Consider the following 23,559-nt stretch of genomic DNA (forward strand, 5'->3'; position numbering starts at 1 on the left):
AGCGCCGCACTGCCCACTTGTGATTTGATCCGACGACCACGAGGGTGACGCTGGGGCACCGGTGTGTGCATGCATGCCGCGACAGCGCCTCCTAATACCATGCAATACTAGGTTCGCTTCTAATGCATTTGCATTAGAAACACCCTAAACGCAAAATGACTACTAAACCCAAAGCAGCTCCCATCTGCATATAAATCTCCCAAATTGCCGCAGACCTAATTGCCACCACCAAACCTAAGAACTTGTGATTTGATCCCGTGAGCACAAGGACAACTACGGGGCACCGGTGTGTGCATGCATGCCGCAACAGCGCCTCCTAATACCATGCAGTACTACGGTTCACCTTTAACGCATTTGCATCACAAACAGTCTAAACGCAACTGATTACACTAAACCTGAAGCAGCCCCAATCTGCATATAAATCTCCCAAATTGCCACAGAACTATTTGCCACCACCAGACCTAACAACTTGCCAATTCCTAGCCAAGAATATTGTCCAATATTATCCATTCCAACTGAAATAACGACTTTAATTCTCTAAACAACAATGAAAAGCACAGTATCCATCTGGTGACCTATGCATGCATGCTGCGACAGGGCCTCCTAATACCATGCAATACTAGATTCATTTCTAACGCATTTGCTTTAGAAACACCCTAAACGCAAACTGACTACTACTAAACCTAAAGCCGCTCCCATCTGCATATATATCTCCCAAATTGCCGCAGACCTAATTGCCACCGCCAAACCTAAGAACTTGCCAATTCCTACTCGAGAATACTGTCCAATATTATCCATCCCAACTGAAATAAACGACTCTAGTTCTGCAAACAGCAATGAAAAGCGCAGTATCCATCTGGTGACCTATGCAGTCCGATCATAAAAGTTCTATAGCGCAAGCCAAGGGGACTGACCACATGCTGCCCCGGTACTTGAGCGTGTAGGGCCCGCCCTCAAGCGACCGCCCGAAGTGGGTGTGCACCTTGTCCTGGCCCTTGCCGCTCTGGTCGACGAGCGTGAGCTCGAAGAGCGCGCGCACGTCGGTGCCCTCGCTGGCGAGCGCGATGAAGAGCGAGACGTAGGCGGCGCCGTCCTCGGCGCTCTTGCCGTCGGGGTAGAAGTAGATGGCCCACTCGAAGCCGCCGACGGTGAAGGACTCGGAGGCGATGTACTTGCCGACCCCGATCCCCTTGGCGAGCGAGTAGCCGGCGATCTTGAAGTGGTGCGACCCGTTGACGGTCTTGGTGACGGAGGTGGAGGCTGTCTCGACGGGGGGCGCCGGCGGGGACGGCGGGGAGGGGGAGGAGGCGGCCGGCGCCGCGGAGATCGGCGGGAAGTAGGGCCGGCCCGCGGTCGAGGGCCCGCCGCGGCTGGTGCGGCCGACGCCCATCTGCGGCGGGTGCCCGCGGTGGGGGGAGGGGATCCGGCGCGGATCGGGCGGATCGGGGCGCGGGGGCGCCGGATTTGCGGTGCGGCGGCCGCGGGGGGCGGGGCCGGCGGTGGTGGATTTGGGGGGGCGGGGAGGGGAGGGGTGACGGAGGAGATGGGGGAGGAGGTGGTGGTGGTGTTTGGTTTTGGGTTGTGGTCTGGTCTTCTTGGTTGGGGTTGGGTGGGCGATGATAAATCGGGTGGGGGGCAGCCGGTCAGACGGGTCAGACGGCAGGGGTGCCTTGTGGGGCTTGCCGACTGGGCTGGCTGGCTCGGGTGGCTGGTGGTCCCGGCCCGAGCCGGCTGTGGACCCGTGGTGCGCGGAGGACTTTTCAGGCTGCGACGGGGCGGTCATTCACTCGAAAAAACAAAAGGCTGGGTCGGGGCGTCAGTTATTGCTGCCGCATGGGGGTAGATAGGGGTAACCGTTGGTAAAGTTGAGTTTTCTGATGAGCTGGGGTTGCATGCACCTGGCATTGAAAAGCAAATCTAGTTCGAATTGGATGTGTGTACCGTCCGGAAAAAAGCCATGGACTCGTCACAGTAGCTTCGGTGTGCAGGGTCGCCGTACCGTGCATTCGCCAGTGCTTGCAAATACTGTAGCACTCCCTCCGTTCCTAAATATTAAATATAAGTTTTTTTACCTCCACCGCACAAGGGCCTGGACCTGTATACATCTTCTGTCGCCCACCTGCCTCTTGTTAGATCAAGCCTCGTTCTCATACATCTTTTACTGACAGATTTTACCCACGACAGTTAGGGCCTACCATGGGATTGGCCGTCTTTCGATCCATGGCGCAGGTCGTTTCTTCGACATTTTTCGGCGTTTAGATCATTGGCGGAGCTTGAAGCAAAACTCTGGGCAGGCTGGACATGGCCAAAATGAAAGAAATAGCCTGTGGCTAGTGTTCTATGGCCCAACAGTAAAAATAATTACATACCAAATTAAAAATGCTGGGCGGGCCATGGCCAATCCAGCCTTGCTGTAGCTCCGCCATTTGGTTTAGATGATCCCGAGGAACGACGTCCTCTTTAGTGCGCAGTTTCGTCGACGACAACTTGGCGTGGCGTCCTGACGCCCTGCTGACCAGCGGCGCGTTGCCTGCTAGCAGCAGTACACACTTCCGCGTCAACAACTCCGACGTGCTCGTCCTCCATGAGCTGGTTCCATACCGCGTTGTTGGGCCGCTCGCTGTCTTTCGTCGTCGAAAGCGCTACGACAAACTGTGTCCTCATTATCGTTTTGCGCGTCGTGCGACAACATAGCAGGTACCTATGATCCAGCCTACCGAGTCCATTCATGGTTTATTTGCATCCATCACAAATGGCAAGGAGAGTCGTGGGAACACCGATTCCGTAGTGGAGGGTTTCATGGCGAATCTACCGGCAAGATCGCCTCGAGTCGATCTGTTGGCTGCGAGAGATGATGATGCACAAAACAACCAGGACGCCAATGGCAGCGATGATGCTGGTCGCGGTGCCGATGAAGCCCGTGGCGGCCAGAGCTCTCACTCGGGAGCAGATAGCCACTATGGCTAGGGAAAGCTGAGCAAGCGCTGCAGACACCGTTTGACTTATCTACTCCAGAAGGTATACGGCTTGATGCTACCCGATTGGCCATTTGGCTGGAAGGGAGAGCTTGAGTGGAATGGAGAGAAACCTGATGGCGTGGGCAAAGTATATCACGAGAAACAGTTGGCCTTGAAGGCAACTTTTCCTGAATGCGGATGCACGTGTTTATACGTTTTTGCGTACCCTGATGTAAATTTTGGCGGCCCCTACACGTGTTGCGGACTCGATCCAGCCATCAGGCTCAACATTAGAAAAAATTCGCTATGTGCAAGTGTTGCTAAAGGCAACTATGGAGCAGAATGCAACTGTGACGTATTCGCACAATAGGATCCACTCCAAATCAGCTCGGGGTGACATGGCTGTTGGAAATATGCCCTAGAGGCAATAATAAAATGGTTATTATTATATTTCCTTGTTCATGATAATTGTCTATTGTTCATGCTATAATTGTGTTATCCGGAAATCGTAATACATGTGTGAATACATAGACCACAACATGTCTCTAGTGAGCCTCTATTTGACTAGCTCGTTGATCAATAGATGGTTACGGTTTCCTAACCATGGACATAGGATGTCATTGATAACGAGATCACATCATTAGGATAATGATGTGATGGACAAGACCCAATCCTAAGCATATCACAAGATCGTGTAGTTCGTTTGCTAAAGCTTTTCTAATGTCAAGTATCTTTTCCTTAGACCATGAGATTGTGCAGCTCCCGGATACCGTAAGGGTACTTTGGGTGTGCCAAACGTCACAACGTAACTGGGTGGCTATAAAGGTACACTACGGGTATCCCCGAAAGTATCTGTTGGGTTGGCACGAATCGAGACTGGGATTTGTCACTCTGTATGATGGAGAGGTATCTCTGGGCCCACTCGGTAAGACATCATCGTAATGAGCTCAATGTGACTAAGGGGTTGGTCACAGGATGATTTGTTACGGAACGAGTAAAGAGACTTGCCGTAACGAGATTGAACAAGGTATCGGTATACCGACGATCGAATCTCGGGCAAGTGCTATACCGGTAGACAAAGGGAATCGTATACGGGATTGATTGAATCCTTGACATCGTGGTTCATCCGATGAAATCATCGTGGAACATGTGGGAGCCAACATGGGTATCCAGATCCCGCTGTTGGTTATTGGCCGGAGAGATGTCTCGGTCATGTCTGCATAGTTCCCGAACCCGTAGGGTCTACACACTTAAGGTTCGGTGACGCTAGAGTTGTAATGGGAATTGTATGTGGTTACCGAAAGTTGTTCGGAGTCCCGGATGAGATCCCGAACGTCACGAGGAGTTTCGGAATGGTCCAGAGGTGAAGATTTATATATGGGAAGTCCAGTTTCAGTCACCGAAAAGGTTTCGGGGTTTATCGGTATTGTATCGGGACCACCGAAGGGGTTCCGGGAGTCCACCGGGAGGGTCCACCTGCCCCGAAGGACCTAATGGGCTGTAGTTGGGTGGGAACCAGCCCCTTAGTGGGCTGGTGCGCCCCCCCAGGACTGAGAAATAGAACACCTCTCTTCTTCGGAGTTGGTTTAGGAATAGGCTCAGGAGCTGGCTCAGGAAGTGTCCAATTATTTTCATTTGTCAACATATTATTCAATAGAATTTCAGCTTCATCCGGTGTTCTTTCCCTGAAAACAGAACCAGCACAACTATCCAGGTAATCTCTGGAAGCATCGGTTAGTCCATTATAAAAGATATCAAGTATTTCATTTTTCTTAAGAGGATGATCAGGCAAAGCATTAAGTAACTTGAGAAGCCTCCCCCAAGCTTGTGGGAGATCTCTTCTTCAATTTGCACAAAATTGTATATTTCCCTTAAAGCAGCTTGTTTCTTATGAGCAGGGAAATATTTAGCAGAGAAGTAATAAATCATATCCTGGGGACTACGCACACAACCAGGGTCAAGAGAATTAAACCATATCTTAGCATCACCCTTTAATGAGAACGGAAATATTTGAAGGATATAAAGATAGCGAGATTTCTCATCATTAGTGAACAGGGTGGCTATATCATTTAATTTAGTAAGATGTGCCAGAACAGTTTCAGATTCATAGCCATGAAAAGGATCAGATTCAACCAAAGTAATTATATCAGGATCAACAGAGAATTCATAATCCTTATCAGTAACACATATAGGTGAAGTAGCAAAAGCAGGGTCAGGTTTCATTCTAGCATTAAGAGATTGCTGACTCCATTTAGCTAATAACCTCTTGAGCTCATATCTATCTTTGCAAGCTAAAATAGCTAAAGCAGCTTCTTTTTCAAAAATATAACCCTCAGGAATAACAGGCAAGTCTTCATCATCACTTTCATCAATATAATCAGTTTCAATAATTTCTTTCTCTCTAACCATAGCAATTTGTTCATCAAGAAATTCACTAAGTGGCACCATAGTATCAAGCATAGAAGTAGTTTCATCATAAGTATCATGCATAGCAGAAGTGGCATCATCAATAACATGCGACATATCAGAACGAATAGCAGAAGCAGGTTTAGGTGTCGCAAGCTTACTCAAAACAGAAGGTGAATCAAGTGCAGAGCTAGATGGCAGTTCCTTACCTCCCCTCGTAGTTGAGGGATAAATTGTTGTCTTAGCGTCTTTCAAGTTCTCCATAGTGACCAGCAGATATAAATCCCAAGTGACTCAAAGAATAGAGCTATGCTCCCCGGCAACGGCGCCAGAAAATAGTCTTGATAACCCACAAGTATAGGGGATCGCAACAGTTTTCGAGGGTAGAGTATTCAACCCAAATTTATTGATTCGACACAAGGGGAGCCAAAGAATATTCTCAAGTATTAGCAGTTGAGTTGTCAATTCAACCACACCTGGATAACTTAGTATCTGCAGCAAAGTGTTTAGTAGCAAAGTAATATGATAGTAGTGGTAACGGTAACAAAAGTAACCATAGCAAAAGTAATATTTTTGGTGTTTTGTAGTGATTGTAACAGTAGCAACGGAAAAGTAAATAAGCGAAGAACAATATGTGAAAAGCTCGTAGGTATTGGATCGGTGATGGAGAATTATGCCGGATGCGGTTCATCATGTAACAATCATAACATAGGGTGACACAGAACTAGCTCCAATTCATCAATGTAATGTAGGCATGTATTTCGAATATAGTCATACGTGCTTATGGAAAAGAACTTGCATGGCATCTTTTGTCCTACCCTCCCGTGGCAGCGGGGTCCTAATGGAAACTAAGGGATATTAAGGCCTTCTTTTAATAGAGTACCGGAACAAAGCATTAGCACATAGTGAATACATGAACTCCTCAAACTATGGTCATCACCGGGAGTGGTCCCGATTATTGTCACTTCGGGGTTGCCGGATCATAACACATAGTAGGTGACTATAGACTTGCAAGATAGGATCAAGAACACACATATATTCATGAAAACATAATAGGTTTAGATCTGAAATCATGGCACACGGGCCCTAGTGACAAGCACTAAGCATAGCAAAGTCATAGCAACATCAATCTCAGAACATAGTGGATACTAGAGATCAAACCCTAACAAAACTAACTCGATTACATGATAGATCTCATCCAACCCATCACTGTCTAGCAAGCCTACGATGGAATTACTCACGCACGGCGGTGAGCATCATGAAATTGGTGGTGGAGGATGGTTGATGATGACGACGGTGACGAATCCCCCTCTCCGGAGCCCCGAACGGACTCCAGATCAGCCCTCCCGAGAGGTTTTAGGGCTTGGCGGCGGCTCCATATCGTAAAACGCGATGAATCCTTCTCTCTGATTATTTTCTCCCCGAAAGTGAATATATGGAGATGGAGTTGAGGTCGGTGGAGCGTCAGGGGGCCCACGAGGTAGGGGGTGCGCCCCCTCACCCTCGTGGGCAGGGTGTGGGCCCCCTGACGTGGATTTTTCTTCAGGTATTTTTCTTATTTTCCAAATAGATGTTCCGTGGAGTTTCAGGTCATTCCGAGAACTTTTGTTTCTGCACATAAATAACACCATGGAAAGTCTGCTGAAAACAGCGTCAGTCCGGGTTAGTTCCATTCAAATCATGCAAGTTAGAGTCCAAAACAAGGGCAAAAGTGTTTGGAAAAGTAGATACGACGGAGACGTATCAACTCCCCCAAGCTTAAACCTTTGCTTGTCCTCAAGCAATTCAGTTGATAAACTGAAAGTGATAAAGAAAACTTTTACAAACTATGTTTGCTCTTGTTGTTGTAAATATGTAAAGCCAGCATTCAAGTTTTCAGCAAAGATTAACCACATTCACAATAACTCTTAGGTCTCATGTTTACTCATGTCAATGGCATAATCAACTAGCGAGCATTAATAATAAATCTCGGATGACAACACTTTCTCAAAACAATCATGATATGATATAACAAGATGGTATCTCGCTAGCCCTTTCTGAGACCGCAAAACATAAATGCAGAGCACCTATAAAGATCAAGGACTGACTAAACATTGTAATTCATGGTAAAAGAGATCCAGTCATAGTCATACCCAATATAAATTAATAGTAATGGATGCAAATGACAGCGGTGCTCTCCAGCTGGTGCTTTTTAATAAGAGGGTGATGACTCAACATAAAAGTAAATAGATAGGCCCTTCGCAGAGGGAAGCAGGGATTTGTAGAGGTGCCAGAGCTCGGTTTTGAAATAGAGATAAATAATATTTTGAGCGGCATACTTTCATTGTCAACATAACAACCAAGAGATGGCGATATCTTCCATGCTACACACATTATAGGCGGTTCCCAAACAGAATGGTAAAGTTTATACTCCCCCTCCACCAACAAGCATCAATCCATGGCTTGCTCGAAACAACGAGTGCCTCCAACAAGCAACAGTCCCAGGGGGAGTTTTGTTTGCAATTATTTTGATTTAGTTTGCATAAAGCATGGGACTGGGCATCCCGGTGACCAGCCATTTTCTTGTGAATGAGGAGCGGAGTCCACTCCTCTTGAGAATAACCCGCCTAGCATGGAAGATAAGGGCAGCCCTAGTTGATACATGAGCTATTCGAGCATACAAAACAGAATGTTTATTTGAAGGTTTAGAGTTTGGCACGTACAAATTTACTTGGAACGGCAGGTAGATACCGCATATAGGAAGGTATAGTGGACTCGTATGGAATAACTTTGGGGTTTAAGGGATTGGATGCACAAGCAGTATTCCCGCTTAGTACAAGTGAAGGCTAGCAAAAGACTGGGAAGCGACCAACTAGAGAGCGACAACAGTCATGAACATGCATTAAAATTAATAAACATTGAGTACAAGCATGAGTAGGATATAATCCACCATGAACATAAATATCGTGAAGGCTATGTTGATTTGTTTCAACTACATGTGTGAACATGTGCCAAGTCAAGTCACTTAAATCATTCAAAGGAGGATACCACCCTATCATACCACATCACAACCATTTTAATAGCATGTTGGCACGCAAGGTAAACCATTATAACTCATAGCTAATCAAGCATGTCACGAGCAACTATGATCTCTAATTGTCATTGCAAACATGTTTATTCATAATAGGCTGAATCAGGAACGATGAACTAATCATATTTACAAAAACAAGAGAGGTCGAGTTCATACCAGCTTTTCTCATCTCAGTCAGTCCATCGTATATCATCATAATTGCCTTTCACTTGCACGACCGAACGATGTGAATAATAAGAGTGCACGTGCATTGGACTAAGCTGGAATCTGCGAGCATTCAATAAGTAGGAGAAGACAAGGCAATATGGGCTCTTGGTTAAATCAACAATAATGCATATAAGAGCCACTTCAACAATTTAATTATGGTCTTCTCCTATCGACCCCCAAAGAAAAGAAAAGAAATAAAACTATTTACACGGGAAAGCTCCCAACAAGCAAAAGAAGAACGGGAAATCTTTTTGGGTTTTCTTTTTAATTATTACTACTACAGCAAGAAAAGTAAACTAGCTAGAAGCTACACTAATTTTTTTCTTAAAGTTTATCAAACACACAAGAAGAAAGCAAGAAAAAGAAAATAAACTAGCATGGATATTACAGTGAAAGAGTATGAGCACCGACATCTAGCAATGAGTGTGTGTGAACATGAATGTAATGTCGGTGGGAAATACGTACTCCCCCAAGCTTAGGCTTTTGGCCTAAGTTGGTTTATTGCCACGGATGGCCTGGCGGATATCCATAGTTGTAGCCGGGGTCATACTGAGATGAAGAAGACTCTGATTACCACTGGCTGGCAGTCATCTCCGGATCCCAAAAATAATCAGACTGTCGTGGAGGCTCAAATTGTGGTTCCGGCTCAGGGGCTGGTGTAGGGTTCATGTAGGCGTAAATGGCCGCCCACGGAACGAGATACGGGCCTTCAGACAAATTAAACAAGGAAGGAGCAGGCAAGGTAATAGTCTCAGGGTGATGTTTATCAAAGAACAATTTGTATTTAAGCTCCCCTTCTTTGTTCTTAACAATAAAGTCATGCGCTACCATACTCTTATAATCTAAATAAGCAGTGGGCAGAAATTTTTCTTCTTTTTCATATTGCCTAATAGGTATATTATAATATGCAGCAAGGCGTGAAGCGTAAATACCTCCAAAGATGGGACCCTTAGTACGGTTCAGACTTAACCGTTTAGCAATAATTCCGCCCATACTAACAGTGTTATCGGAAAATAAACCATGGAACAAAATGATAATATCAGGAACACTAAGGTTTCCACAGTTTCCGCGACCAATCAAGCAACGACTAGCAAATATGGCAAAGTAGCGTAAAACAGGAAAATGTATGCTAGTGATTCTTGCATCGGAAACCTTCCTGGTTTCCCCCACAGTAATGGTGTCAATAAACCCGTCCACATCTTTACGATGTGGTTCATCTAAGGTACCCTCGAAGGGTATTTTGCAGACCTTGCAAAATTCATCTAGTGGCATCTTCTTAACAACATCATATAAATGAAACTCTACTGAAGGAGGTGATTCCTTAGGAAAATAGTAGAAGTTTTGCACAAAAGTATTGGTGAGTAAGAGATACTGATGACGTTGGTCGCGGAGGAAGTCGGTGAGGCCAGCATTCTCAGCCAATGAAAAGAAATCATCGGAAGGCCATTCACACGGCCGGACCTCCGCGGTGCGAGGCAAATTATATTTGGGCCTATATGGTTCTTCATTTTGCTTTTCCTTCGAGCTTCGGCTCGATGAGCCCCTCAAAAATATCTTCATTATTTTCTGAAAAATTCTGAAATTTTTAGTAACTTCAAACAAAAGTGAACCAAGCTCAATAAAATTGATAGCAACTACTCCTACAAGTGCCTAGAGACTATATCATGCATTAGAACTACTTGGAACCATATAAATTTGACATGCAAGCTCAAGAACATGGTCACCTAGGCAACACCAATTTGCAATGAATAGAGCACTAGAACAAAAACTAATTGGACCAATGGAGGAGTCACATACCAAGGAACAATCTCCCAAGCAGTTTTGTGAGAGGTGCTTTGAGCAAGGAGATCGAAAATCGCAGCAAAACGAGCTAGAACTCGTGCTTGAGCTGGATATTGGTGTTTGTGGGAGGAAGGAGTGTGTGGGTGCAGGAATAAGTGGAGGGGGGCCACCGTGGGCCCACGAGGCAGGGGGCGCGCCCAGGGGGGTAGGGCGCGCCATCCACCCTCGTGGCCAGGTGCTTGCCCCTCCTGCAGTGTTCTCAGTGCCAGATATTCTCAAATATTCTAGAAAAAATCATATTTCATTTTCAGGGCATTTGGAGAACTTTTATTTTCGGGGTATTTTTATATTGCACAGATAAATCAGAAAACAGACAGAAAAATACTATTTTTACTTTATTTCAACTAAATAACAGAAAGTAAAAGAATGGTACAGAAGGTTGTGCCTTCTAGTTTCATCCATGTCATGCTCATCAAAAGGAATCCACTAACAAGGTTGATCAAGTCTTGTTAACAAACTCATTCCGAGAAACATGGAACCGGAGAAATTTCGAATAACACTATGTTACCTCAACGGGGATATGCACATCCCCAATAATAAGAATATCATATTTCTTCTTGACAGCAGGAAGAGGAAATTCAAAACCTCCGAAAATAATCGATGGGATTTTTCCAATAGAATTGATACTGTGAACTTGAGGTTGTTTCCTCGGAAAGTGTACCGTATGCTCATTACCATTAACAGGAAAAGTGACATTGCCTTTGTTGCAATCAATAACAGCCCCTGCGGTATTCAAAAAGGGTCTTGCAAGAATAATAGACATACTATCATCCTCGGGAATATCAAGAATAATAAAGTCCGTTAAAATAGTAACATTTGCAACCACAACAGGCACATCCTCACAAATACCAACAGGTATAGCAGTTGATTTATCGGCCATTTGCAAAGATATTTCAGTAGGTGTCAACTTATTCAAATCAAGTCTACGATATAAAGAGAGAGGCATAACACTAACACCGGCTCCGAGATCACATAAAGCAGTTTTAACATAGTTTCTTTTAATGGAGCATGGTATAGTGGGTACTCCTGGATCTCCAAGTTTCTTTGGTATTCCACCTTTAAAAGTATAATTAGCAAACCTGGTGGAAATTTCAGCTTTCGGTATCTTTCTTTTATTAGTAACAATATATTTCATGTACTTAGCATAAGGATTCATTTTGAGCATATCAGTTAATCGCATACGCAAGAAGATATGTCTAATCATTTCAGCAAAGCGCTCAAAATCCTCATCATCCTTTTTCTTGGATGGTTTGGGAGGAAAAGGCATGGGTTTCTGAACCCATGGTTCTCTTTCTTTACCATGTTTCCTAGCAACAAAGTCTCTCTTATCATAACGTTGATTCTTTGATTGTGGCTTATCAAGATCAACAGCAGGTTCAATTTCTACATCATTGCCATTACTAGGTTGAGCATCATCATGAACATCATCATTAGCATTTTCACTAGGTTCATGTTTATTACCAGATTGTGTTTCAACATCAAAGATAGAAATATCATTTGGATTCTCAGGTGGTTCAGCAATTGGTTCACTAGAAGCATGCAAAGTTCTATCATTTTTCTTTTTCTTCTTTTTAGAAGGACTAGGTGCATCAATATTATTTCTCCGAGAATCTTGCTCAATTCTCTTAGGGTGGCCTTCAGGATACAAAGGTTCCTGAGTCATCTTATCAGTTCTAGTAGCCACTCTAACAACATAATCATTTTTCTTACTATTCATTTCATTGAGCAAATCATTTTGAGCTTTAAGTACTTGTTCTACTTGAGTGGTAACCATAGAAGCATGTTTACTAATGAGTTTAAGTTCACCTTTAACTCTAGACATATAATCACCCAAGTGTTCAAGCGTATCGGAATTATATTTCAATTGTCTACCAAAATAAGCATTGATGTTTTCTTGTTTGACAATAAAATTATCAAACTCTTCTAAGCATTGTCTAGCAGGCTTATAGTGAGGAATATCACCTTCATCAAATCTATAGAGAGAACTTACCTTTACTACCTGTGTCGGGTCATCAAGACCATGAGTTTCTTTAATAGGTAAAGGATTAAGATCATATGTTTCTTCAACGGGTGGTAAATTAAGACCATGTATTTCTTCAATAGGAGGTAAATTCTTAACATCTTCAGCTTTAATACCCTTTTCTTTCATAGATTTCTTTGCCTCTTGCATATCTTCAGGACTGAGAAATAGAACACCTCTCTTCTTCGGAGTTGGTTTAGGAATAGGCTTAGGAGATGGCCCAGGAGCTGGCTCAGGAAGTATCCAATTATTTTCATTTGTCAACATATTATTCAATAGAATTTCAGCTTCATCCGCTGTTCTTTCCCTGAAAACAGAACCAACACAACTATCCAGGTAATCTCTAGAAGCATCGGTTAGTCCATTATAAAAGATATCAAGTATTTCATTTTTCTTAAGAGGATGATCAGGCAAAGCATTAAGTAACTTGAGAAGCCCCCCAAGCTTGTGGGAGACTTTCTTCTTCAATTTGCACAAAATTGTATATTTCCCTTAAAGCAGCTTGTTTCTTATGAGCAGGGAAATATTTAGCAGAGAAGTAATAAATCATATCATGGGGACTACGCACACAACAAGGATCAAGAGAATTAAACCATATCTTAGCATCACCCTTTAATGAGAACGGAAATATTTTAAGGATATAAAGATAGCGAGATTTCTCATCATTAGTGAACAGGGTGGCTATATCATTTAATTTAGTAAGATGTGCCAGAACAGTTTCAGATTCATAGCCATGAAAAGGACCAGATTCAACCAAAGTAATTATATCAGGATCAACAGAGAATTCATAATCCTTATCAGTAACACATATAGGTGAAGTAGCAAAAGCAGGGTCAGGTTTCATTCTAGCATTAAGAGATTGCTGACTCCATTTAGCTAATAACCTCTTGAGCTCATATCTATCTTTGCAAGCTAAAATAGCTAAAGCAGCTTCTTTTTCAAAAATATAACCCTCAGGAATAACAGGCAAGTCTTCATCATCACTTTCATCAATATAACCAGTTTCAATAATTTCTTTCTCTCTAACCCTAGCAATTTGTTCATCAAGAAATTCACTAAGTGGCACCGTAGTATCAAGCATAGAAGTAGTTTCATCATAAGTATCATGCATAGCAGAAGTGGCATCATCAATAACATGCGACATATCAGAACGAATAGCAGAAGCAGGTTTAGGTGTGGCAAGCTTACTCAAAACAGAAGGTGAATCAAGTGCAGAGCTAGATGGCAGTTCCTTACCTCCCCTCGTAGTTGAGGGATAAATTGTTGTCTTAGCGTCTTTCAAGTTCTTCATAGTGACCAGCAGATATAAATCCCAAGTGACTCAAAGAATAGAGCTATGCTCCCGGGCAACGGCACCAGAAAATAGTCTTGATAACCCACAAGCATAGGGGATCGCAACAGTTTTCGAGGGTAGAGTATTCAACCCAAATTTATTGATTCGACACAAGGGGAGCCAAAGAATATTCTCAAGTATTAGCAGTTGAGTTGTCAATTCAACCACACCTGGATAACTTAGTATCTGCAACAAAGTGTTTAGTAGCAAAGTAATATGATAGTAGTGGTAACAGTAACAAAAGTAACGGTAGCAAAAGTAATATTTTTGGTGTTTTGTAGTGATTGTAACAGTAGCAACGGAAAAGTAAATAAGCGAAGAACAATATGTGAAAAGCTCGTAGGCATTGGATCGGTGATGGAGAATTATGCCGGATGCGGTTCATCATGTAACAATCATAACATAGGGTGACACAGAACTAGCTCCAATTCATCAATGTAATGTAGGCATGTATTCCGAATATAGTCATACGTGCTTACGGAAAAGAACTTGCATGACATCTTTTGTCCTACCCTCCCGTGGCAGCGGGGTCCTAATGGAGACTAAGGGATATTAAGGCCTTCTTTTAATCGAGTACCGGAACAAAGCATTAGCACATAGTGAATACATGAACTCCTCAAACTATGGTCATCACCAGGAGTGGTCCCGATTATTGTCACTTCGGGGTTGCCGGATCATAACACATAGTAGGTGACTATAGACTTGCAAGATAGGATCAAGAACACACATATATTCACGAAAACATAATAGGTTCAGATCTGAAATCATGGCACTCGGACCCTAGTGACAAGCATTAAGCATAGCAAAGTCATAGCAACATCAATCTCAGAACATAGTGGATACTAGGGATCAAACCCTAACAAAACTAACTCGATTACATGATAGATCTCATCAAACCCATCACCGTCCAGCAAGCCTACGATGGAATTACTCACGCACGGCGGTGAGCATCATGAAATTGGTGATGGAGGATGGTTGATGATGACGACGGCGACGAATCCCCCTCTCCGGAGCCCCGAACGGACTCCAGATCAGCCCACCCGAGAGGTTTTTTGGCTTGGCGGCGGCTCCGTATCGTAAAACGCGATGAATCCTTCTCTCTGATTATTTTCTCCCCGAAAGTGAATATATGGAGTTGGAGTTGAGGTTGGTGGAGCGTCAGGGGGCCCATGAGGTAGGGGGGCGCGCCCTAGGGGCGCAGGCGCGCCCCCACCCTCGTGGGCAGGGTGTGGGCCCCTTGACGTGGATTTTTCTTCAGGTATTTTTCTTATTTTCCAAGCTTGCCGGCTTTCAAAACCGCACCCGGGTAATGATGATCAGCTTATTTTGTGCTTATCTTACTCATGTTTTTGCACTAACCCTTCGACTTTCAGTGTACAAGTAAAGCCCAGCAAGAGGGCGAAGAAAAATAAACCGGCCGAAGAGCCGGTCCTGACTGAACCTGATGCTTCTGTTCATGAGCCGCCGTCTGCACCAGCTCTTGAAACCACCACTACTCCATCTGATGAACAAGTTATGGAAGGTTCTGATAACCCGGAGATCCCCAGCCCGGCTCATCTAGATGATCTGGACGTTGTAATTACCCGGACCGAGTTTGTTGAACCGGGAAGACCCACCGTGTTGGCTAGGTGCTCTGCCAAGGAAGAACTTCTGGAACGCCGCAGGGCCAGGCTGGACATCACTGATTATGCTGATCTGAGCATTGGAGATATTGTCTCTGGCTATATTAATCAAGTGCACAACAGCCGGGACCTGGAAATTGATATGGTGAAGCAAATACAGCAAAAGTCTGAGGTATGACTCTCTTGCTTATTCCATAGTTATCCTTACCATGCCAGCCCCCAAGTCTATTACTTATGATGAAATATGTTGTAGACTTAATACCGGCTTAATAATCACTGCAAGAAAACCGGCTTACCTGGTAACACTCAAGGGCCGGGTTAAACAACATAGTTGAACCGGTCCTTACCTTATTTTAATCAAGTAGTTGAGCAACTTTACACATTAGCCCCCAAGTGCCGAGTACCTTTGCCTGCAAAGTGCTTGGGACTTATTTTCAGGAACCGACACTGTAAATAGAGCCTTTCAGCATACATTAGCCCCCAAGTGCTAAGTGTCTTTGCTTGCAAAGTGCTTGGGACTTAATGTTGCATTATAATCACCCTAAGTGTAACCCGGAATTTGTACAGGCCGCCTGTAAGAAATTTGAATCGGAAATCCCTGATCTAAAGAACCGCCTGAAGACTCAGGAAAGTGAAACCCAAAAGGCCAACTCCAAATTTGAATTCAGTGTATCTGCACAAGAGAAACTGAAGAAAAAGTTTGACGCAGAAAGAAAAGCCTGGGCGGATGAAAAAACTGCTTTGCTCAGCCGGGCCAAACAAGCGGAAGCCACTCTTACTGAAAGAACTGCCGAGCTATCCGGCTTAAAATGCCATGTATCTCAGATGGTCTCCGCAATCTTTGGTAAGTTACTCTGTAAGTTTCTAACTAGTTTACATCGTTCATTTCCCATAAGTATGTCAATTGCCATCAGCTCACCTGACTTTGTAATGCAGGTCCCAGGAGTTCCAATCTCAATCAGAACGTGCTGACCAAGCTGAAGGCAGTTTATACCTTGGTAGAACAACTTTACACCGGGTCACAACGTGCCTTAGCTGTTGTGGCTCTGTCAAACGAAGTTCCCACTCATCTGGCAGATGTACTCAGGTGGCTTGCCGTGCTTCCTCAACGCTTCCAAGAGTTAAGACGAGCTTCTACAAGAGCCGGAGCCATAGCCGCTCTAAGCCGGGCCAAGGCGTTTCTACTGGAGCTAGACCCGGCCGACATCGCCCTTGGGTATCCTAGCTTGAAGGAAGATGGCACTCCCTTTGACCAGAAAGACTTCGCCGCTTGTGTGAAGAGCGTACGCCCGGTGGCCACTTTGATTGGTAATGATACAGACCTTACCAAATATCAACCGGGCTATGACGCGGAGAATCAGAGGATCCCAACACCTCGTTATGAAGCAGTCAGCCTGATTCCTCCGACTCGTAAGCATACCTTCGCCCCTGAAGTTGACCCGGCCGGGTTAATTGATGATGAAGCTCAATTTGAAGCCTTGAGTGGCATTGACTGGAAATCATCAACCTTCCAGGACACGGAAACGGCCGGAGGAGCGGAGAGGGATGAGCCGGAAGCTTCAGCCCAACAAGCACCTTTGACTTCTTGATTATGTCTCAAAAACAATGCCTCACCTTTTGGACTCGGGGAGTCCTATAATAGAGTAGGACGAACACTTAATTTTGTCGTGCCATCGTGCACGTGTGTAGCGCTTAAATATATTTAAACTGCCCTTTCATATTCTTCCGGGTTATGTTTGATCCTCTGCTTTCCTTAAGTTTAAAGAGCTGTCTTTAATTGTCCTGCATAGAAAACAAATCACAAGTCTCTAGGCGGCTTACCACATGGAGAGTCATATACTTTACATATAACCCGGAATATGAATCAAAGTCATAATAAACCGGCTCTCAATTATATCTTCGAGATAACCATAACATCATACCTGCGAGCCTTCAAGTACACTTCCGGTTTATGTAACCCGAATAATGAGGTTGAGAACTCAACTCCGGTTCACCAGCACATACAATGCTTATTATGTGCTATCAACATTATTAATCAAGGTTAAGCCGGTGGAATAAGAACCACCCTTGAATACTTTTGATATCATCAAAAGAACTGGTTTGCAAACCAAGAGATCTCAAAAATTTAGGGGCTTCTGATTCGAATACAACCAGAGAACCGTCCCAAAGGGGTTAAGCTAAGATTCGAATGCGATCATATAGCCCCCAGTGGCTTTGGCGTTGCCGATCAAGAGGGTACCGACAGCTATGTTCTCTTTGGTTCGAATACGACCTATGTTTGAACAAGAACCCCCAAATGACTTTGAGAGTTGTTTAACGACGCTGATTCGAATACGATCCACGTCGGTTCCCAAAGGGGGTTGAGCTATGATTCAAATATGATCAAGAAAAACTCCCCAATGAGCTCGGCAATACACCAATCAAGTGGGTATCGACAGCTATGTTCTCTTTGGTTCGAATACGACCTATGTTTGAACAGGAAGCCCCCAAGTGATCATATATTTAACGGCTAGATTCGAATACGATCATAAGCCGGATCAACCTCCAAGTCACCATGTAATATTACAATGAAAATAGCAATGATACATTTACCTTTGGAGGAAAAAAGGACAGAGGTCCTGCTTTATTATTTATCACAATATATATGGCTATAGAAATATGTACATTATGAGAGCCGGTGGCTCAAGTGTAATAAGGCCGAAGCTGAGCTATGTTCCACGGCCGGCGGGTCTCCTCCTCTGAGTTACGTGAATCTTTGTGCTCCCGAACATCGATAAGGTAGTATGACCCATTGTGCAAGTTCTTGCTGACCACAAAGGGCCCTTCCCAAGGTGGGGATAGTTTGTGTGCATCTGTTTGATCCTGGATGAGCCGGAGCACCAAATCACCTTCCTGAAAGGTCCTGGACTTAACCCGGCGGCTGTGATAGCGGCACAGGTCTTGTTGGTAAATCGCCGAGCGAGCTGCTGCTACGTCACGTTGTTCGTCCAACAAGTCAAGAGCATCTTGACACGCCTGCTCATTATCCGCCTCAACATAAGCCGCCACTCGAGGCGAGTCATGACGGATGTCGCTAGGGAGGACCGCCTCAGCTCCCTAAACCTTGAAGAAAGGTGTGTAACCCGTAGACCTGTTAGGAGTAGTATTGATGCTCCATAATACGGAAGGTAACTCCTCCACCCAACAACCCGGCGTCCGTTGCAAAGGGACCAAAAGCCGGGGCTTGATGCCCTTCAAGATTTCCTGATTGTCTCTCTCAGCTTGACCATTGGATTGAGGGTGAGCACTGATGAAACATCAAGCCGAATATGCTCTCGTTGACAAAAATCCGCCATGGCGCCCTTAGATAGATTGGTACCATTGTCAGTTATAATGCTATGTGGAAAACCAAAGCGAAATATCACCTTTTTCATGAACTGAACCGCCGTGGCTGCGTCACACTTACTAACTGGCTCTGCCTCAACCCACTTTGTGAACTTGTCAATCGCCACCAAGAGGTGGGTCTTCTTATCTTTGGACCTTTTGAAAGGCCCAACCATATCAAGCCCCCAGACTACAAACGGCCAAGTGATTGGAATCATCCTCAACTCTTGAGCCGGCACGTGAGCCCGTCTTGAGAACTTCTGACAACCGTCACATTTACTGACCAAGTCCTCTGCATCAGCGTGAGCCGTCAGCCAATAAAAACCATGACGAAAAGCCTTGGCCACAAGGGATTTTGAGCCGGCATGATGGCCACAATCCCCCTCGTGAATCTCACGTAAAATTTCTTGACCTTCCTCAGAGGAAACACAACGCTGAAAAACTCCAGTGACACTGCGATGATGCAGCTCGCCATTGACAATTATCATTGACTTAGACCGCCGGGTTATTTGTCTGGCCAAAGTTTCATCCTCAGGCAATTCTCCCCAGGTCATATAAGCCAAGTATGGCACTGTCCAATCTGGGATAATGTGGAGAGCCGCCACCAACTGTGCTTCTGGGTCAGGAACAACCAAGTCTTCCTCTGTAGGTAACTTGACAGAAGGGTTATGCAGAGTATCCAAGAAAGTATTAGGCGGCACCGGCTTTCGCTGAGAGCCTAACCGGCTTAATGCATCAGCCGCCTCGTTCTTTCTGTGATCGATGTGCTCTACTTGGTAACCCTAAAAATGTCCAGCAATGGCATCAACTTCGCGGCGATAAGCCGCCATGAGGGGGTCCTTGGAATCCCACTTGCCTGATACTTGTTGGGCCACCAAATCTGAGTCGCCAAAGCACGTTACCCGGCTTAAGCTCATCTCCTTAGCCATCCGAAGACCATGGAGCAAGGCCTCGTACTCAGCTGCATTGTTAGTACAGGGAAACATCAACCGTAGTACATAACAAAACTTGTCACCTCGAGGGGAAGCTAACACAACTCCAGCCCCCGAGCCCTCCAATTGCCTGGATCCGTCGAAGTGAATAGTCCAGTATGTATTATCCGGTTTCTCTTCAGGCACCTGCAGCTCTGTCCAATCGTTGATGAAATCCACCAATGCTTGAGATTTGATAGCAGTGCGTGGCACGTACTTTAGACCATGAGGCCCGAGTTCTATGGCCCACTTAGCAACTCTTCCTGTGGCTTCTCTGTTTTGGATGATATCTCCTAGGGGAGCAGAACTAACCATAGTGATAGGGTGGCCTTGGAAATAATGCTTAAGCTTTCCGGCTTGCCATGAACACCCCATAAACAAGCTTCTGCCAATGTGGATACCGTTGCTTAGACTCAATAAGTACTTCACTGACGTAGTAAACCGGCCGCTGAACCGGATGTTCCTTACCCGCCTCCTTACGCTCCACCACCACAGCCACACTGACGGCTCGTGTGTTAGCGGCTACATACAACAACAAGGGCTCCTTATCGATAGGAGCAGCAAGACTGGCGGCTCAGCTAGCTGTCTTTTCAAATCCTCAAAAGCAGCATTAGCAGCGTCATTCCAGACAAAATCATCTGTTTTCTTCATCATCTGATATAGTGGCATGGCTTTTTCGCCCAACCGGCTTATAAACCGACTCAAAGCAGCGATGCGACCCGCCAGACGCTGGACGTCATTTATGCACGCCGGCTTAGCCAGAGAGGTGATTGCCTTGATCTTCTCCGGGTTAGCTTCGATGCCTCTGTGAGAAACCAGAAAACCCAAGAGCTTGCCTGCAGGAACACCAAAAACACACTTGGCCGGATTAAGCATCATCTTGTAGACCCGGAGATTATCAAAGGTCTCTTTCAGATCATCTACCAAGGTTTCCTTCTCTCTGGATTTTACCACAATATCATCCACATAAGCATGAACGTTGCGCCCAATCTGATTGTGGAGACAATTCTGCACGCACCGCTGGTAAGTCGCCTGTGCACTCTTGAGCCCAAAAGGCATAGACACATAACAGAAGGCTCCAAAGGGAGTGATGAACGCCGTCTTCTCTTGGTCCTTAACTGCCATTTTGATCTGATGGTATCCAGAGTAAGCATCCAAAAAACTCAAACGCTCACAACCTGCCGTAGCATCAATAATTTGATCAATACGGGGGAGAGCAAAAGGATCAGCCGGACAAGCCTTGTTTAAATCCGTATAGTCCACACACATATGCCAGGTGCCATTCTTCTTGAGCACGAGCACCGAGTTAGCTAACCATTCTGGATGAAAGACTTCAACGATAAACCCGGCCGCCAAGAGCCGGGCTACTTCCTCACCAATGGCTTTCCGCCTCTCCTCATTAAACCGCCGGAGGAATTGCCTGACTGGCTTAAATTTCGGATCAATATTGAGAGTGTGCTCAGTGAGTTCTCTTGGTACACTCGGCATGTCAGAAGGTTTCCATGCAAAGATGTCCCTGTTCTCACGGATGAACTCGATGAGCGCGCCTTCCTATTTCGGATCCAGATTGGCACTGATGCTGAACTGCTTAGATGAGTCACCTGGAACAAAGTCAACAAGTTTAGTCTCATCGGCCGACTTAAATTTCATTACCAACTCATGCTCCGTGGTTGGCTTTTTCAAAGACGTCATATCTGCCGGGTCAACATTATCCTTGTAAAACTTCAACTCCTCTGTTGCACAAACAGATTCAGCGTAAGCAGCATCACCTTCCTCACACTCCAAGGCTATCTTTCGGCTGCCATGAACCGTAATGGTCCCATTGTGACCCGGCATCTTGAGCTGCAAATACACGTAACACGGCCGTGCCATGAACTTGGCGTAAGCTGGCCGCCCAAATAAAGCATGGTACGGGCTTCTTATTTTAACCACCTCAAAAGTCAGTTTTTCCGCCCTGTAGTTGTACTCATCTCCAAAGGCTACTTCCAGCTTGATCTTACCGACTGGATACGCCGACTTACCGGCACCACCCCATGGAAAATAGTGTTGGACTGGCTGAGGTTTTTATCAGTTCATCCCATACGACGGAAGGTCTCATAATAGAGGATGTTGATGCTACTGCCTCTGTCCATGAGCACTTTAGTGAATTTGTACCCCCCAACCTGAGGAGCCACCACCAAGGCCAGGTGACCCGGATTATCAATCCGAGGAGGGTGATCTTCCCTACTCCATACAATAGGCTGCTCAGACCATCTTAAATAGCGTGGAACCGCCGGCTCAACAGCATTTACAACCCTCTTATGAAGCTTCTGGTCTCGCTTGCACAGACTGGTAGTAAACACATGATACTGTCCACCATTGAGCTGCTTTGGATTGGTCTGGTATCCCCCCTGCTGCTGCTGATTACCCTGGCCAGATTGTTGATTAAATCCTCCTTGAAAATTCTGAGAATTGGAATTAGAGCCGTCGCCCGGGCCATGAAAGCCGCAGGCGCCGGAGCCGCCGCCCTGCCCATTGTTGCCATTAAAAGCGTTGGAATTTTTGAAGGCTTTCATGATTGCGAAGGCTTTCCATAGATGAGTGGCCGGCTTCTCCCTAGAGCCATGCCTTGGACAGGGCTCATTCAACAATTGCTCAAGCGTCGGGCCTGACCCGCCGGCTCGGGGAGGTGGTCTCCCCTTACGTCGGTGGTTGTTACCCTGCGCATTGGTGTTGGCCACAAACTCCATACTGCCATCAGCCTTACGTTTGTTACCTCCCTGGTTCGCCGGGTTATGCTGAGGGCCCTTGCCGTTGCCATTCTTCTTTCCCTTCCCTGTCCTTTCATCATCAGACGCGGGATCCTTGGTACTATCAGAGTCGGCGTACTTGACCAGAGCCGCCATCAGCGTACCCATATCATTGCAATCGCGCTTGAGCCGCCCGAGCTTCATCTTCAGGGGCGCAAAACGACAATTTTGCTCCAACATTAAGACTGCAGAGCCGGCATCCATCTTATCAGATGAATGTATTATCTCTTTAACCCGGCGAACCCAATGGGTTGTAGACTCGCCCTCTTGCTGCCTGCAGTTAGTCAAATCCACAATTGACATAGATTGCCTACATGTATCTTTGAAGTTTTGGATGAACCAGGATTTTAGCTCTGCCCATGACCCGATAGAATTAGGCGGCAGTCCTTTCAACCAAGTGCGGGCAGTCCCATCCAACATCATGGTGAAGTATTTGGCCATTGCCGCTTCGCTGACCTCCAGCAACTCCATAGCCATCTCGCAGCTCTCGATCCATGCTCCGGGTTGTAAATCAGCCGTGTAATTAGGTACCTTCCTAGGTCCTTTGAAATCCTTGGGCAGACGTTCATTACGGAGAGCCGGCACCAGACAAGGGACACCTCCGGTCCTCGTAGGTACGCCCGCCTCGATAGAAGCCTTCGGATAAACCGGGAGGGGCTGGTAAGTTGTCAGCTGAGCCGCTTGCTCCGCCTCTTGTCGTGCTCTGTCTTGGTCTACCGCGTTAAAGGCTCCATTATGTGCCGGGCCGTGGCCAGCTGGCAAGTCACGGCGCCGGACGTTGCTTGAGCCGGTCGCTGAAACCATGTGTCTGCTATAACTTGGGCTCCGGTTTGGACGAGGGGTTGAATGAATCCTGTCCCGGCTATATGAATATGCCTCCTGTTGCGCCAGAGCCGTCTGAAGAAGTTCTCTGACCCGGCGGGTTTTGACCGCCGTCGGAGAGTCGCCCTCGACTGGGAGAGCCGCCAGTCGCGCTGCT

The 23,559-nt window shown here is 45.7% G+C and overlaps 1 protein-coding gene across 2 annotated transcripts in view; it reads right to left on the reverse strand.

Moving 5' to 3' along the window:
• Nucleotides 1-1,504, reverse strand: part of LOC123051792 (BTB/POZ and MATH domain-containing protein 1) — a 6,068-nt gene extending 4,564 nt beyond the window's left edge. For both annotated transcript variants that reach the window (XM_044474770.1, XM_044474769.1), the window contains exon 1: nucleotides 915-1,504. In XM_044474770.1, coding sequence (XP_044330705.1) covers nucleotides 915-1,390 — 476 coding nt within the window. In that variant the 5' untranslated portion in view covers nucleotides 1,391-1,504. The remainder of the gene's footprint in view (nucleotides 1-914) is intronic.
• Nucleotides 1,505-23,559: the final 22,055 nt, after the last annotated feature.

This window comes from Triticum aestivum, chromosome 2D, assembly GCF_018294505.1.
Source record: "Triticum aestivum cultivar Chinese Spring chromosome 2D, IWGSC CS RefSeq v2.1, whole genome shotgun sequence".
Classification (NCBI taxonomy): domain Eukaryota; kingdom Viridiplantae; phylum Streptophyta; class Magnoliopsida; order Poales; family Poaceae; genus Triticum; species Triticum aestivum.